General features: G+C 37.3%; 1 protein-coding gene across 8 annotated transcripts in view; it reads right to left on the minus strand.

Moving 5' to 3' along the window:
* Positions 1-13,571, minus strand: part of senp6a (SUMO specific peptidase 6a) — a 162,090-nt gene that overhangs the window by 100,122 nt on the left and 48,397 nt on the right. For all 8 annotated transcript variants that reach the window (XM_028797497.2, XM_051925555.1, XM_028797491.2 and 5 more), the window contains exon 5: positions 6,041-6,190. In XM_028797497.2, coding sequence (XP_028653330.1) covers positions 6,041-6,190 — 150 coding nt within the window. The remainder of the gene's footprint in view (positions 1-6,040; positions 6,191-13,571) is intronic.

Here is a 13,571-nt window from a genome sequence, read left to right on the forward strand (position 1 = left end):
TGTTATTGTGTACTATTAGAGTTCATTACTCTTATTTGTAGAAATGTCTGGGTGTGTGTACAGATTATAAAAACAGCTTTCATATTTTATATCTTGGTTTATTTTCTTGTATCTGTGTAACAATACAATATATGTTGTACTTTCCTGCTGCAAAGGTCCCCCAGTATCATAATCTACCTATAGATCTATCTTGCATAACACAGTGTAGATCAGGCATGTCAAACTCACTACCATTGGTGGGCCGCTTCGACTGCCATACGTGCGTCAGCGGGCCGTACTGTAACAAATACTATTATACAAAGTTACTGTAGCTTTCTTTCCAATACTGAAAACTTTAAAAAATGTAATTCTTAAAGTTTAAAGAAAAGCAATTTATTTCCATGCAGTCTCCATACAACAGTGTAGAATTAGAGTCTTAACCTCTTAGCTAGGTCCTTATTATATAACTAGGCTCACCCGCCTTTTATCCTCAATTTGTGTGCGCTCCATGTGTACATCAGGCATATAAGTGTAGGGAATGAGAACATCAAAGTGCCCATCATAACATTTCCCGAAAACTTAAGTTTTTTTAATCAGCTCGAGTGCCTGTCCAAACTTGGAGTGTAGGACTCCATAATAATATACTTGAAACTCATAGGGGAACAACTCTCCCGCTGCCATTAGCTCAGAAATGGTACCATAAGTTTGAGACTTTGACATTTCAGTGAGATACTGAAGCTCATTTTTATAAGAGATTCCTGACGGCATCATCGTAAATGGCTGAAACCTTGACCAATTACTTAAAACATGTCGTACAATGTCAGCCCGAATCTGTACCGCTGAAGACGGAGTTTCATGCACTAAATAAGCTATAGATGAGAATAAGCAAGCACCATCTCCCCTGATATTTACTACGCGGTGAGGCATTTGTACTCCATCAACATTAATTATTTCCAGAGACATAATGTTGTCTATTTTTCCAGCGCATCGCACACAAAAGCAAGGGAACGATGGGAGCACCAGAACTCTGCTCACATCGTGTCGCAAGCCGCAAATAGAAAGTCTGTGATACGCGGAATACCGCTACGCTTTGCACTCACGGGACGGAAGGACAATCCCGACCACTTATATAGTGTCTTGATGATTGATATTCATTATATTATATTCATTGCTTATATAGGAGCCTTACAGTGTGAGATTTATTTCTTTTGTCCCGACACTTGTTAGTAACCAGTTCGTCAATATCAGGCTTGAAATCTTGTGCAGCTGCAACTTTTATGAGGGATGAAAGGTGCTCGACGGTAAGTCTTGAACGATGTGGGGTTTTGGTAGCTTTCATTAACAAAAACAATTGATGCCAACTTATGGATCTGCACATACGAGGGTGGCAGGTAAGCATACAAGCCTGGCACACCAACTTCGTTGTATTTTGCCTTCAGAATAGAATCTGACTGCACTTCAATCAATTCCATTTAGATATTCTCAGGCGCATTCTCAACGTTGTAAGAGAACAGCGCAATGCCCTGTTTGTGTGAACTGAAATCACGAAAATGCTCACTGAATTCATTGCTCAGTAATTCAAGTTGGAAAACCAATCCTCCAAAAATCAAATTTTACTTTACTAAGTTTACTTCAAAGTTTATATTGTAAAATAAGCCGATATGCAAAAAGCCACCTGACCTACAATAATTTTACAAACTCAAAATCACAAAAATATGTTAATAAACAACTCACCAACTTCTCGCGTCCACTTCAGATCTTCAGCTGTAGTCTGCACTAACTGTTTGTTACAATACTACCACAAAATTACATGAAACTAGAGCAAAAAAACATGAAAATATGCGGGCTACTACTACTCGTGATGGTCAGTTCTGCCCAGTGGCCAGTCTCAGCAGCCCAGTCAGTAGTGTAGCCTTAGCAGGGGCGCTCTAGGCTCGTGGCGGCCCTGGGCAGAGAAAGAATCGGTGGCCCCTTCGCCTGGCAATGTCAATACGGTATCTTATGCACGGCGGATGGCCACATCCGTTGCGGACACTGCATAGCCGCCTCGTGCTCATGACACGCTTCTATATACGCGTGTCCGTAACTTGAAAACCAAGTGGTGGTCCATGATATTCTCATTACGGCAAAAGATTATAATACTACATATAGCTTACTGCTCCGACTCTAGCGACATTTGTAAATACAGCATACTAATTAACAAGAAACAATGTTTTTCGGCCACATTGCCGTCAGCTGTGTCGTTATTTTCTTTTTCTGTTTCATATTCAATACATATTGGCGTGGCGGCCCCTGGGATTTGGCGGCACTGTGCAGGTGCACAGTTTGCACATTCCTAAGGCCACCCCTGCTGCAGTCTAGCACTTCAGTTGTGACGCTGCGGCTCTTTAACTTTGGTCAAGGTTCGTGGCTATACTAGCAGATGACGTTTCCGGTACCGTAATGCCATGGGAAAACGCGCTTTTGTCAGAAGGCAGAAGTAAGAAAAGTCAATAAGTAACACCGAAGATGCAGAATGATTCAATCACAAACGATAGTAATCATTTTGTACAAGTTCAGTGCTAACTAGGATCTGTCATGCGGGCCGCCCGCGTGTTTGACATGCCTGGTGTAGATAGAGTCACATGCTAGGTAAATGTCTTTCCAGTTATGATCTTTATATTTGTGTCTAAACATTTGGAAAGATCTACTTCATTTGCTAGATTAAAAAAATATTTTCTCCAAACTTTTCACAAATTGCGTTATAAACATTTACTCTATGAAAGTTGAAAGAGAGAAGGTCTCATAGAAAACCATTACCAAATAATTGCCCGCTTTGTGTATTATCAATTTATTTTTCACAAAACCAAATCATACAGGTTTTCTGTACTGACTGTTGCTTCTCTTACATTCCAAGCACAAGAAATGAGCCTTATTAACTGTAAACTGTCTTAGATCTTAGATCCAATCCTGTTTCAATAAGTAAAAGCTCCCTGAAGCCCAGTGCCAAATAAAGCAAGTTTAGAAAAATAGCCTAAATAATAAGTGATGACAAGCAAAGTAATAACATAACTTGAAATACATTCTTGAATTGAAAGAATAATGTAAAATTTAAATTACTAAAGTATTATAAAATTGTTTCACTTAAAATGAAACATGTTAGATAGCTTCTTCAGAAAGCAGAGGTAATTCAAATTAACATGTCATATGGTCATTATTGCCACATGCACAGATGTTTAAATGGCTTAGCTTCTTGATAACAGTTAAAAAGTATTTGCAGTTTATGTCACATATAGTGTCACTCTGCACACTTTTTGAGCTCTCTATATACCCATCTAAATCTGAAAATGGTAGAATCTTTTGTCACCCTTACAGCATTTCTTAATTTGATTTACTCACTCATTGCGGTTTTGTATTGAGCAAGTCAATATATTTTTATGTAACTACTAAAAACAACTTAATTTTGGCAATTAGTATTGCCCAAGGTTACTACTAGAGGTGGTACTAAGGCAGTAAGTGGCCCCAGATGACATGATTGTAAGTCTGGTGGATAACAATTTAGCTCACCTTAAAATTCAATTTAATAGTATTTTCATTATACCTTATAGTACAATGTGAAGTATCTGATGCTAGTCTTACTGCTAGTGCAGAAATATAAATGAAGGAAAAAAAATACAGTGTATTCCTGGAGGCTTAGTTTTCTTATACTCTACTGGCATATGTCTATAGCAAATCTAATAAATAAATGACCTGGATACATCAGAAGTAATTCGTTAACAAACATCTTGTTATGTAATCTTTATTTTAGGAATTGTGTTTCTTACCTTACAAATATCATCAGTAGTATATTTAACTAACGCTTTTAACTTTACATTTTTCTTAAAGTAAATTGTACCATAATTCCTGAAAAGATGTTTGCTGCATTTAGTATAAGAAATGTGCAGCGATGAATAATTTCTACAATTATTTTACGTACAGTGCATCCGGAAAGTATTCACAGCGCATCACTTTTTCCACATTTTGTTATGTTACAGTCTTATTCCAAAATGGATTAAATTAATTTTTTTCCTCAGAATTATACACACAACACCCCATAATGACAACGTGAAAAAAGTTTCCTTGAGATTTTTGCAAATTTATTAAAAATAAAAACATTAAGAAAGCACATGTACATAAGTATTCACAGCCTTTGCTCAATACTTTGTCGATGCACCTTTGGCAGCAATTACAGCCTCAAGTCTTTTTGAATATTATGCCACAAGCTTGGCACACCTATCCTTGGCCAGTTTCGCCCATTCCTCTTTGCAGCACCTCTCAAGCTCCATCAGATTGGATGGGAAGCGTTGGTGCACAGCCATTTTAAGATCTCTCCAGAGATGTTCAATCGGATTCAAGTCTGGGCTCTGGCTGGGCCACTCAAGGACATTCACAGAGTTGTCCTGAAGCCATTCCTTTGATATCTTGGCTGTGTGCTTAGGGTCGTTGTCCTGCTGAATGATGAACCATCGCCCCAGTCTGAGGTCAACAGCGCTCTGGAGCAGGTTTTCATTCAAGGTGTCTCTGTACATTGCTGCAGTCATCTTTCCCTTTATCCTGACTAGTCTCCCAGTCCCTGCTGCTGAAAAACATCCCCACAGCATGAAGCTGCCACCACCATGCTTCACTGTAGGGATGGTATTGGCCTGGTGATGAGCGGTGCCTGGTTTCCTCTAAACGTGTCGCCTGGCATTCACACCAAAGAGTTCAATCCTTGTCTCATCAAACCAGAGAATTTTCTTTCTCATGGTCTGAGAGTCCTTCAGATGCCTTTTGGCAAACTCCAGGCGGGCCGCCATGTGCCTTTTACTAAGGAGTGGCTTCCGTCTGGCCACTCTACCATACAGGCCTGAGTGGTGGATTGCTGCAGAGATGGCTATCCTTCTGGAAGGTTCTCCCCTCTCCACAGAGGACCTTTGGAGCTCTGACAGAGTGACCATCGGGTTCTTGGTCACCTCCCTGACTAAGGCCCTTCTCCCCCGATCGCTCAGTTTAGATGGCTGGCCAGCTCTAGGTAGAGTCCTGGTGGTTTCGAACTTCTTCCACTTACGGATAATGGAGGCCACTGTGCTCATTGGGACCTTCAAATGCAGCAGAAATTTTTCTGTAACCTTCCCCAGATTTGTGTCTCGAGACAATCCTGTCTTGGAGGTCTATAGACAATTCCTTTGACTTCATGCTTGGTTTGTGCTCTGAAATGAACTGTCAACTGTGGGACCTTATATAGACAGGTGTGTGCCTTTCCAAATCATGTCCAATCAACTGAATTTACCACAGGTGGACTCCAATTAAGCTGCAGAAACATCTCAAGGATGATCAGGGGAAACGGGATGCACCTGAGCTCAATTTTAAGCTTCATGACAAAGGCTGTGAATACTTATGTACACGTGCTTTCTCAATTTTTTTATTTTTAATAAATTTGCAAAAATCTCAAGGAAACTTTTTTCACGTTGTCATTATGGGGTGTTGTGTGTAGAATTCTGAGGAAAAAAATGAATTTAATCCATTGTGGAATAAGGCTATAACATAACAAAATGTGGAAACAGTGATGCGCTGTGAATACTTTCCGGATGCACTGTATTTACTATCTCAAAGCATTGCTGTATTACCCCGTGCAGATGTTAACAATTAAAACAGTCCATTTTCTAAAACTCCCATCTGTTGTCCATCAGAGAAGCTGTTTAAGTACAGACACTGAATTGTAACCAAAAATTGTATCTCTCAAATACGTTTTATTTTCAATCATACTGGGCTAAATCATACTTTGTCGTATATTTATTTTTTGATGCCTTGTCAAGCACACTTTACTGCAATATTATCTCTAATGTACACAGAATGTTCTGACACAGGCTAAATAAGCTTGACAAGACTGCCAAGCACATTGCATTAAGCAATGACTTAAAAAACTTCTGACCAGGGTTCTCCAATACTTGTTAACTAAAAATAAATAAATGACAAAACATACACATTGAGAGAGAGTACCAGTTATACTTAAAAGATTGTCATTTACACAGAGAAAGAGTGTAAGACTCATAAAAGTCTATACCTTTGTGCTGGTGTTTTCACTGCTGCTGGTATATTGGCATGTTGAAAACGGCGTCCTTGTACAACAATACCTTGAGAGGGCTGGGAGCTTACCAAGATAAGCTTTGGTCTGTGGTTGCCTGATGTTGCATTTACAACTTGAGTACTGTCACTTTAATGGAATAAATACAAGAAATTAAATAAAGTCCTTAACGACCTTCTCAAATACTAATGCTTAACAAATCCAAAGAGTGGAAAAAACTTAAGCATATATATTTACACTCAAACTTTTTTTATAAAGAGTATTTAACTTGTGTATAAATGTATAACCCTAAAGTCCTAAACCCTAAACAGTTAAGTTGCTGTTTATGAGTAAAGCTCTATTACTTCAAATATTCAACACCACAACTTCTAAAATGATTGCAATATTAATGCTAAAAAAATAATTTTACCAATATCCAAACAATGACAGTTTCTATATAAAAATTTTAAGAACAACAAAAACCCAACAAGCCCCTCAACAGTGTTTTAGGAAATACAGGTTATTTCACAATATATACAGTATATTCAATGAATATATAAGTTATGTATTTTTCAAGTAGAAGTTATTTCTTCACAATCATGGTATATATTAATTTGTCACAAAATTTGCTTCTAAAGTACAGGGTACTTTCCAATATTCAAATGAGTAAAAAAACACAACAACTATTTTTACAGTAATAATACATTTTATTTAAATAGCAACTTTCCCATGCTCAAACCATTCAGATTTCAATATGCAAATATAATCCCAAATCAGAAAAAGGTGGGATGGTAAGGAAAATGCAAATTAATAAAAGACACTGATTCTTAAATTTACATTGCAGACAGTATGAACCCAAAATATTTCATGTTTTGACTTGCAAACTTCATTTAATTTATTAACCTCCTCAGCGTTGCATTTTTCCACAAAAAATATGTAAAAAGCGTTACATTTTTGGCTTGAAAAATGACATTTTTATTAAATCTCATCTTTCTACTGTAAAAAGTACAAAACAATAAAAAATACAATTTCAGAAGTGTAAGAAGTATAATAATAATAATAGTAAATAATAATGCTAATACAGTCGACATTTTGTGTGGTATATCTTTGAATGGGAAAACATTTTAGGTGTATGGTCATTTATCCAACATGGTTCAGTATAACCATTCGTCTCAAAAAACAATTCTTTCAATTACGACATCATTAGGAATAACTTCAAGTAAAGAACGTAAGTGGATTTTGGCTGTGAACATTCATTTTTTTTCTTGGCTTCCACACAAAATCAATACAAGGTGCTGCTAGTTTATTTGAAGCAGGGTCAACTGTAAGCCAGATACATACAAGAAATCAAGATACAAATTCAGAAAGCTATCTATCTAAATGACAGTACAGGAATTAACTAGAGATAATATTTTGCAGCTGTAACAATATGCAGTCTTTGACAGGTATCAGACATCCCTATAGACAACAAAGTATAACCCTAACCCAATATCCTCTTCATTATCCCCCCTCAGATCAACTAAATGTTTTCACTCCTAATTTTGATATCATCATCACCAGTCGACACAGATGCCACATCCCTTGCACTTCATACCATCCTGGCCTACCTGGATAAGAAACTGCTAGGGCAATGTCCCGTTTATAGACTATTATACGTTAGACGTAGTAATCACTGAAGGACAAAAAGTTGATGTGAAGCAGATCATTGATATTGGTCTATCAGACCATTTTCTGTTACTATTTAATATAGAAATAATGATAGAAAACATTCACGAGAAGCATATTGTTAAAAAACGCTTCTTTGATTCATCAGCAGCTTTAAAACTTACAAACATTCTAAGCAATCAGTCCGTTTATAGTGCCAACTATAATAGTGAGGATAATGTAAATAGTAAGGTAGAAAAATTTAATACTAAAGTGAGAGCTGCTGTTGACATAGTTGCACCTGAAAAGACAGTTAAAAAATCTTCTAGCATTGTTATACCATGGAAGACCCAAAGAGTGTTTGATTCAAAGAGAACATGCCGGAGAGCTGAGGAAAACTAAACTAACTATCCACTATGAAATATTGAAGGTTAAAATAACAGAACACAATAACACAGTCCGTCTTGAGAAGCGCTGCTATTTCTCTAAGATTATATAAATAACAATGCTAGTAATCCCAGAGTCTCACTCTCTACGATTGATCGTCTGCTAAACCCAGGTAACGCAAAAGAATGCCTCCAAATACTTCCAAGTAAAACCTGCGAGGCTATTGCTGTATTTTTCAATCAAAAAATTAATGACATTAGAAATAACATAGTATATCTCCCCAACACTGCGGATCCTCCTAAGCTCCAGTATTCTGTTATAAACAAATTAAATTCTTTCACTAGGACAGATTTACCTGATTTACATAGAATAATTTCTCAACTTAAACCCTCCACCTGCGTCCTTGACCCAATACCAACAAGTTTTTTCAAAGAAGTATCGGGCGTGCTAATTGATAATATTCTTGACATAGAGAAATTTGTCATTAGATATGGGGGTCTTCCCAGACTGTCTTAAGACTGCTGTAGTTAAACACCTACTCAAGAAAAATAATCTTGACCCCTCTGCTCTTGAAAATTTTAGACCCATTTCCAACCTGCCTTTAAGTAAAATTCTAGAGAAGGCAGTCATTATGCTGTTAAATGACCACCTCAATAAACATGCTATTCTTGATAAATTTCAGTCACGTTTCAGAACAAATCACAGCACAGAAACTGCACTCGTTAAAGTAGTAAATGACTTGCGGGTAAATGCAGACAGAGGCAATTTATCTGTTCTCATCCTCTTAGATCTGAGTGCCGTATTTGACACCATTGATCACAACATTCTTAGAAATCGCCTTATTCAATGGGTAGGCCTCTCTGGCAGTGTCTTAAATTGGTTTGAATCCTACCGGGCAGGGAGAAAATTCTTCATTAGTTGTGGTAATTACAACTCAAAGACACATGATATCCTATATAGTGTTCCACAAGGCTCTATCCTGGGTCCGTTGCTCTTCTCAATCTACATGCTTCCGTTAGGTCAGATTATCTCAGGGCACAACGTGAGTTACCACAGCTATGCTGATGACACACAGCTGTATTTATCAATAGCACATGATGACCCCGGTTCTCTTGATTCACCAACACAATGTCTTACTTGTATTTCTGAATGGATGAATAGTAATTTTCTCAAGCTAAATAAAGAGAAAACTGAAATTTTAGTGATTGGCAATAATGGATACAATGATTATTAGAAATAAACTCGATGCATTAGGATTGAAAGTCAAGACGGAGGTAATAAACTGTTGACTGTAACCTGAATTTTAAATCGCATATTAATCTGATCACTAGGACAGCATTTTTTCACTTAAGAAAATAGGAGGTCTAGCAAAAGTTAGACCTCCTATTTCAATGAAAGATGCTGAGAAATTAGTTCACACTTTTGTTTTCAGTCGACTAGATTACTAGATTACGCACTCCTCTCAGGACTACCCAAAAAAGACATAAATCGTTTACAACAAGTGCAGAATGCAGCTGCTAGAATCCTAATGAGGAAAAGAAAATCCAAGCACATCTCTCCAGTTTTGATGTCACTACACTGGTTACCTGTGTCATTTAGAATTGACTTTAAAATACTGCCTATGTGTTATAAAGCCTTAAATAATCTCGCTCCATCTTGTATATCGGAATGTCTGATACCCTATATTACAAATTGTAAACTTAGATCCTCACATGAGTGTCTGCTTAGAATTCCAAGAGCAAAACTTAAAAGAAGTGGTGAGACGGCCTTCTACTGTTATGCACCTAAAATCTGGAATAGCTTGCCAATAGGAATTTGCCAGGCTAATACAGTGGAGACACTTTAAAAAACTGCTGAAAACACATTACATTTAAGTTTAATGATTAGTTACTGAAATCCAGTTTTTTTTTTTTTTTTTTTATAAAGAAGCCTAATGTAATCATATATTTGTCCTATGTAAGTTAATAGTAAACAAAAATTTTAATTCATCTTTCCTTCATAATTGTGAATGTAACTTGAAACATATAGTTTGAAACCCTTGTCCTCTTTAGCTCATGACATTTGGCACAATGTTTGAATAACACAACTTACATTGTCTTTTTAAAGTCTGGGCATGTTTTGAAACAATTGGGTGAAAAAGTCATAGTTAGTCCGTTTTGATATCAGCACCGGAAATGTAGCAGCTGGCTGACGCAGAACCCAGAAGAGAGTGTGCATATAGCCTATTCTCCATCTGTTCTCACAGTCTTCCACAGATGCACAGGACACGTGACAATTAACTTGACTAACTTTCATCTGACTTTTGGCACGGAATACATCCATCATATTATCTTTAAAATTAAAGGATGAACGTGCAAGAAGTTGATTTGTTGTTTTAATTTTGACAAAACTGTGAACATGAAAATAACTGCTTTACTGGTGGTAATTTGCATGCTAGGGATGGATGGATGGACAGATAGACAGAATTTTCTTTGTCTCCAGTGGGGACATACCAGGGCTGCCACTCCAAGTTATTTTTTTGACATTTTAAGTGATAACACTTCAGAATATCTATATATATAAAAATGGAATGGGTGGGTCGTCGGGTGGGCCTTTTTTTCATTCCGTCGTTTTTTCGACGTTTTGAAAATGTAGAATGATTATTTGATTTTTTTGTTTTTCTTTGATCGTGTCTATGTAGCCGCCGTCGTAATAAAGTATCGCTAAAATCGTCATTTATCGTAATTTATTTTTGACGTATAACGTCGCCGTCGTCGAGGTCACTGATACCAGTGCAAAAAATCTGCTTACGGTTGAAAGACACACCCTACTCACTGGACAGTTAAAAACACCAATCAAACTAACGATGACATCAAGTATTACCCAATCAAAAGTAGGAAAGGAGGCATCATCATAAAATGCGTGTGGGATGATTTGCATGAGACGCTGCTTTAAAAAAAAAATGATAAAAAAAATACGGGATAAATCCCGTCCAGTATTGATTCAAAACGGGACGCGCAATTTCATTCTCAAACGCGGCACGATTCCGTATTTTAAAGGACGGGTGGCAACCCTACAGTGCCAGGTAACCACCCATACAATCACATTGTGATTCAGACTAGGAATGCAATGAATGTAATTACCCCGATCTACATACAAGGCGAAAGTCTTGCAACATTCAAAGATGATGGTTTGGGATAAGTACACCATACAACATAAAAGAGCTTATGAAGCCTTGAACCGAAAAAAGCAACATCTCAGAGATCGTAAAAAAAAAAATAGGAGCTAATGTCGTTTTACTCGCTGTAGATTTTAGTCAAACATTACCAGTTATTTCACGAGGGAGACCAGCACATCAACTCAACGCGTGTTTAAAATCCATGCTTCTCCCACGCTCGGTTATATCTCGCGTGTTCTCGGGTAGGTGCACCAAAAAATGTATACATTTAAGCATGTAATGGGCAAACAAAAAATGAGGTATACCCGAAGGCACAGCAGTAGTACTTAATGTAACTTTACTTCTTAAATGTTAATGTTTTACTGTTTAATAATTTATACGCTTCTTATATGTTGTTCAAATTCTTTTATCAAAATACCACTGACAGCGCAATGCACGATAACATCGAGTGAATACACCATACGCATCTGCCCACGGCTGCCCTGCTGTGCGCAGATAGGACTTGATTGTACAATAAAATAAAATAAAGATAAAAACACTAAAACAATCATCACCCATAAAGCGGATAGTAGACGTGACGTACTATATGTGTACCACATTTCAAGTGTATAGGTGCAACGGTTTGCGAGCTACAGGTCATTTAAAATCCTGGACAGACACACAAATTGCCACGGTAGCAAATTACAGAAGAAGATTTTACTGTTTAATAATTTATATTTATATGAAATGTGCTTCTTATATATTACTTCATATTCTCATATGATAATGTTAATGTTTATATTGATTTCTGTGTTATTAAAACTGCATGTATGTGTGTATATGTATATATATATATATATATATATATATATATATATATATATATATATATATATATATATATATATACGAGCTGTATATACCCGGCGTTGCCCGGGGCAGAAGTAACCTAATCGGTCAAACACTTACATATATACCAAAGTAAACCTAATCGGTCAAACAGTTACATATATAAAAAAACCGAACCTAATCGGACAAACAGCTTCATATATACAGAAGCGAACCTAATCGGACAAACAGCTAATCTATATACATAAGCAAACCTAATTGGTCAAACAGTTACATAAATCCATCCATCCATCCATTTTCCAACCCGCTGAATCCGAACACAGGGTCACGGGGGTCTGCTGGAGCCAATCCCAGCCAACACAGGGCACAAGGCAGGAACCAATCCTGGGCAGGGTGCCAACCCACCGCAGGACACACACAAACACACCCACACACCAAGCACACACTAGGGCCAATTTAGAATCGCCAATCCACCTAACCTGCATGTCTTTGGACTGTGGGAGGAAACCGGAGCGCCCGGAGGAAACCCACGCAGACACGGGGAGAACATGCAAACTCCACGCAGGGAGGACCCGGGAAGCGAACCCAGGTCCCCAGGTCTCCTAACTGCGAGGCAGCAGCGCTACCCACTGCGCCACCGTGCCGCCCACCAGTTACATAAATACAAAAGCAAACCTAATCGATGAAACAGCTTCATATATACAGAAGCGAACCTAATTGGTCAAACAGTTATGCATGTGCAGAATAATTTTACAAAGATTATGCGTGTTAACAATCATTAAAAAGAAAAGATTGAGGAACTCTTCTTCTATATGTGATGAAGCTGGATGAAGCTGACTTGACGAAGACGTAGGTGGCATAGATTGGTTTTTCTAAAACAGAAGAAAAAAATGAGTATCTATTATTATTTTAAATTAGAATGAAAATGAGAACCTTGATTAGAGATAGATTATCCGTATTAAAATATGTGCATGAATAAACTTTTGCTAACTCTCTAGCAAAAGTTTATTCATACAAATTGGCATGGGATGGCTTTGTGAAAAAGTAAAAATTACATAAAAATAAATTGAGAATGCGTACTTCGATTTGACTGAGATTATCTGTAATGATGAAAAAAAAGTTTAGTATGTTTTTTTTTCCATACGGGAAGGATGTAAAACCTTACATAGGCACCCTTCAGCCCGTACTGAAGGGTAGTGTCAGATTCTTACTGACTAAAAAACACCCTTTTTATTCCACAGCTACCCCAAAAACCACTATTAGGCATTACTTTGGGGTGGCAGTAGTTTAGTTATGAAACAGCTGGGTCCTGAAAAAAATCTGTCTTATTAGTGGCTTCATCACATATAGAAGAAGAGTTCCTCAATCTTTTCTTTTTAATGATTGTTAACACGCATAATGTTTGTAAAATCATTCTGCACATGCATAACTGTTTGACCAATTAGGTTCGCTTCTGTATATATGAAGCTGTTTGATCGATTAGGTTTGCTTTTGTATTTATGTAACTGTTTGACC

This window comes from Erpetoichthys calabaricus, chromosome 3 (genome assembly GCF_900747795.2).
Source record: "Erpetoichthys calabaricus chromosome 3, fErpCal1.3, whole genome shotgun sequence".
Lineage (NCBI taxonomy): Eukaryota > Metazoa > Chordata > Cladistia > Polypteriformes > Polypteridae > Erpetoichthys > Erpetoichthys calabaricus.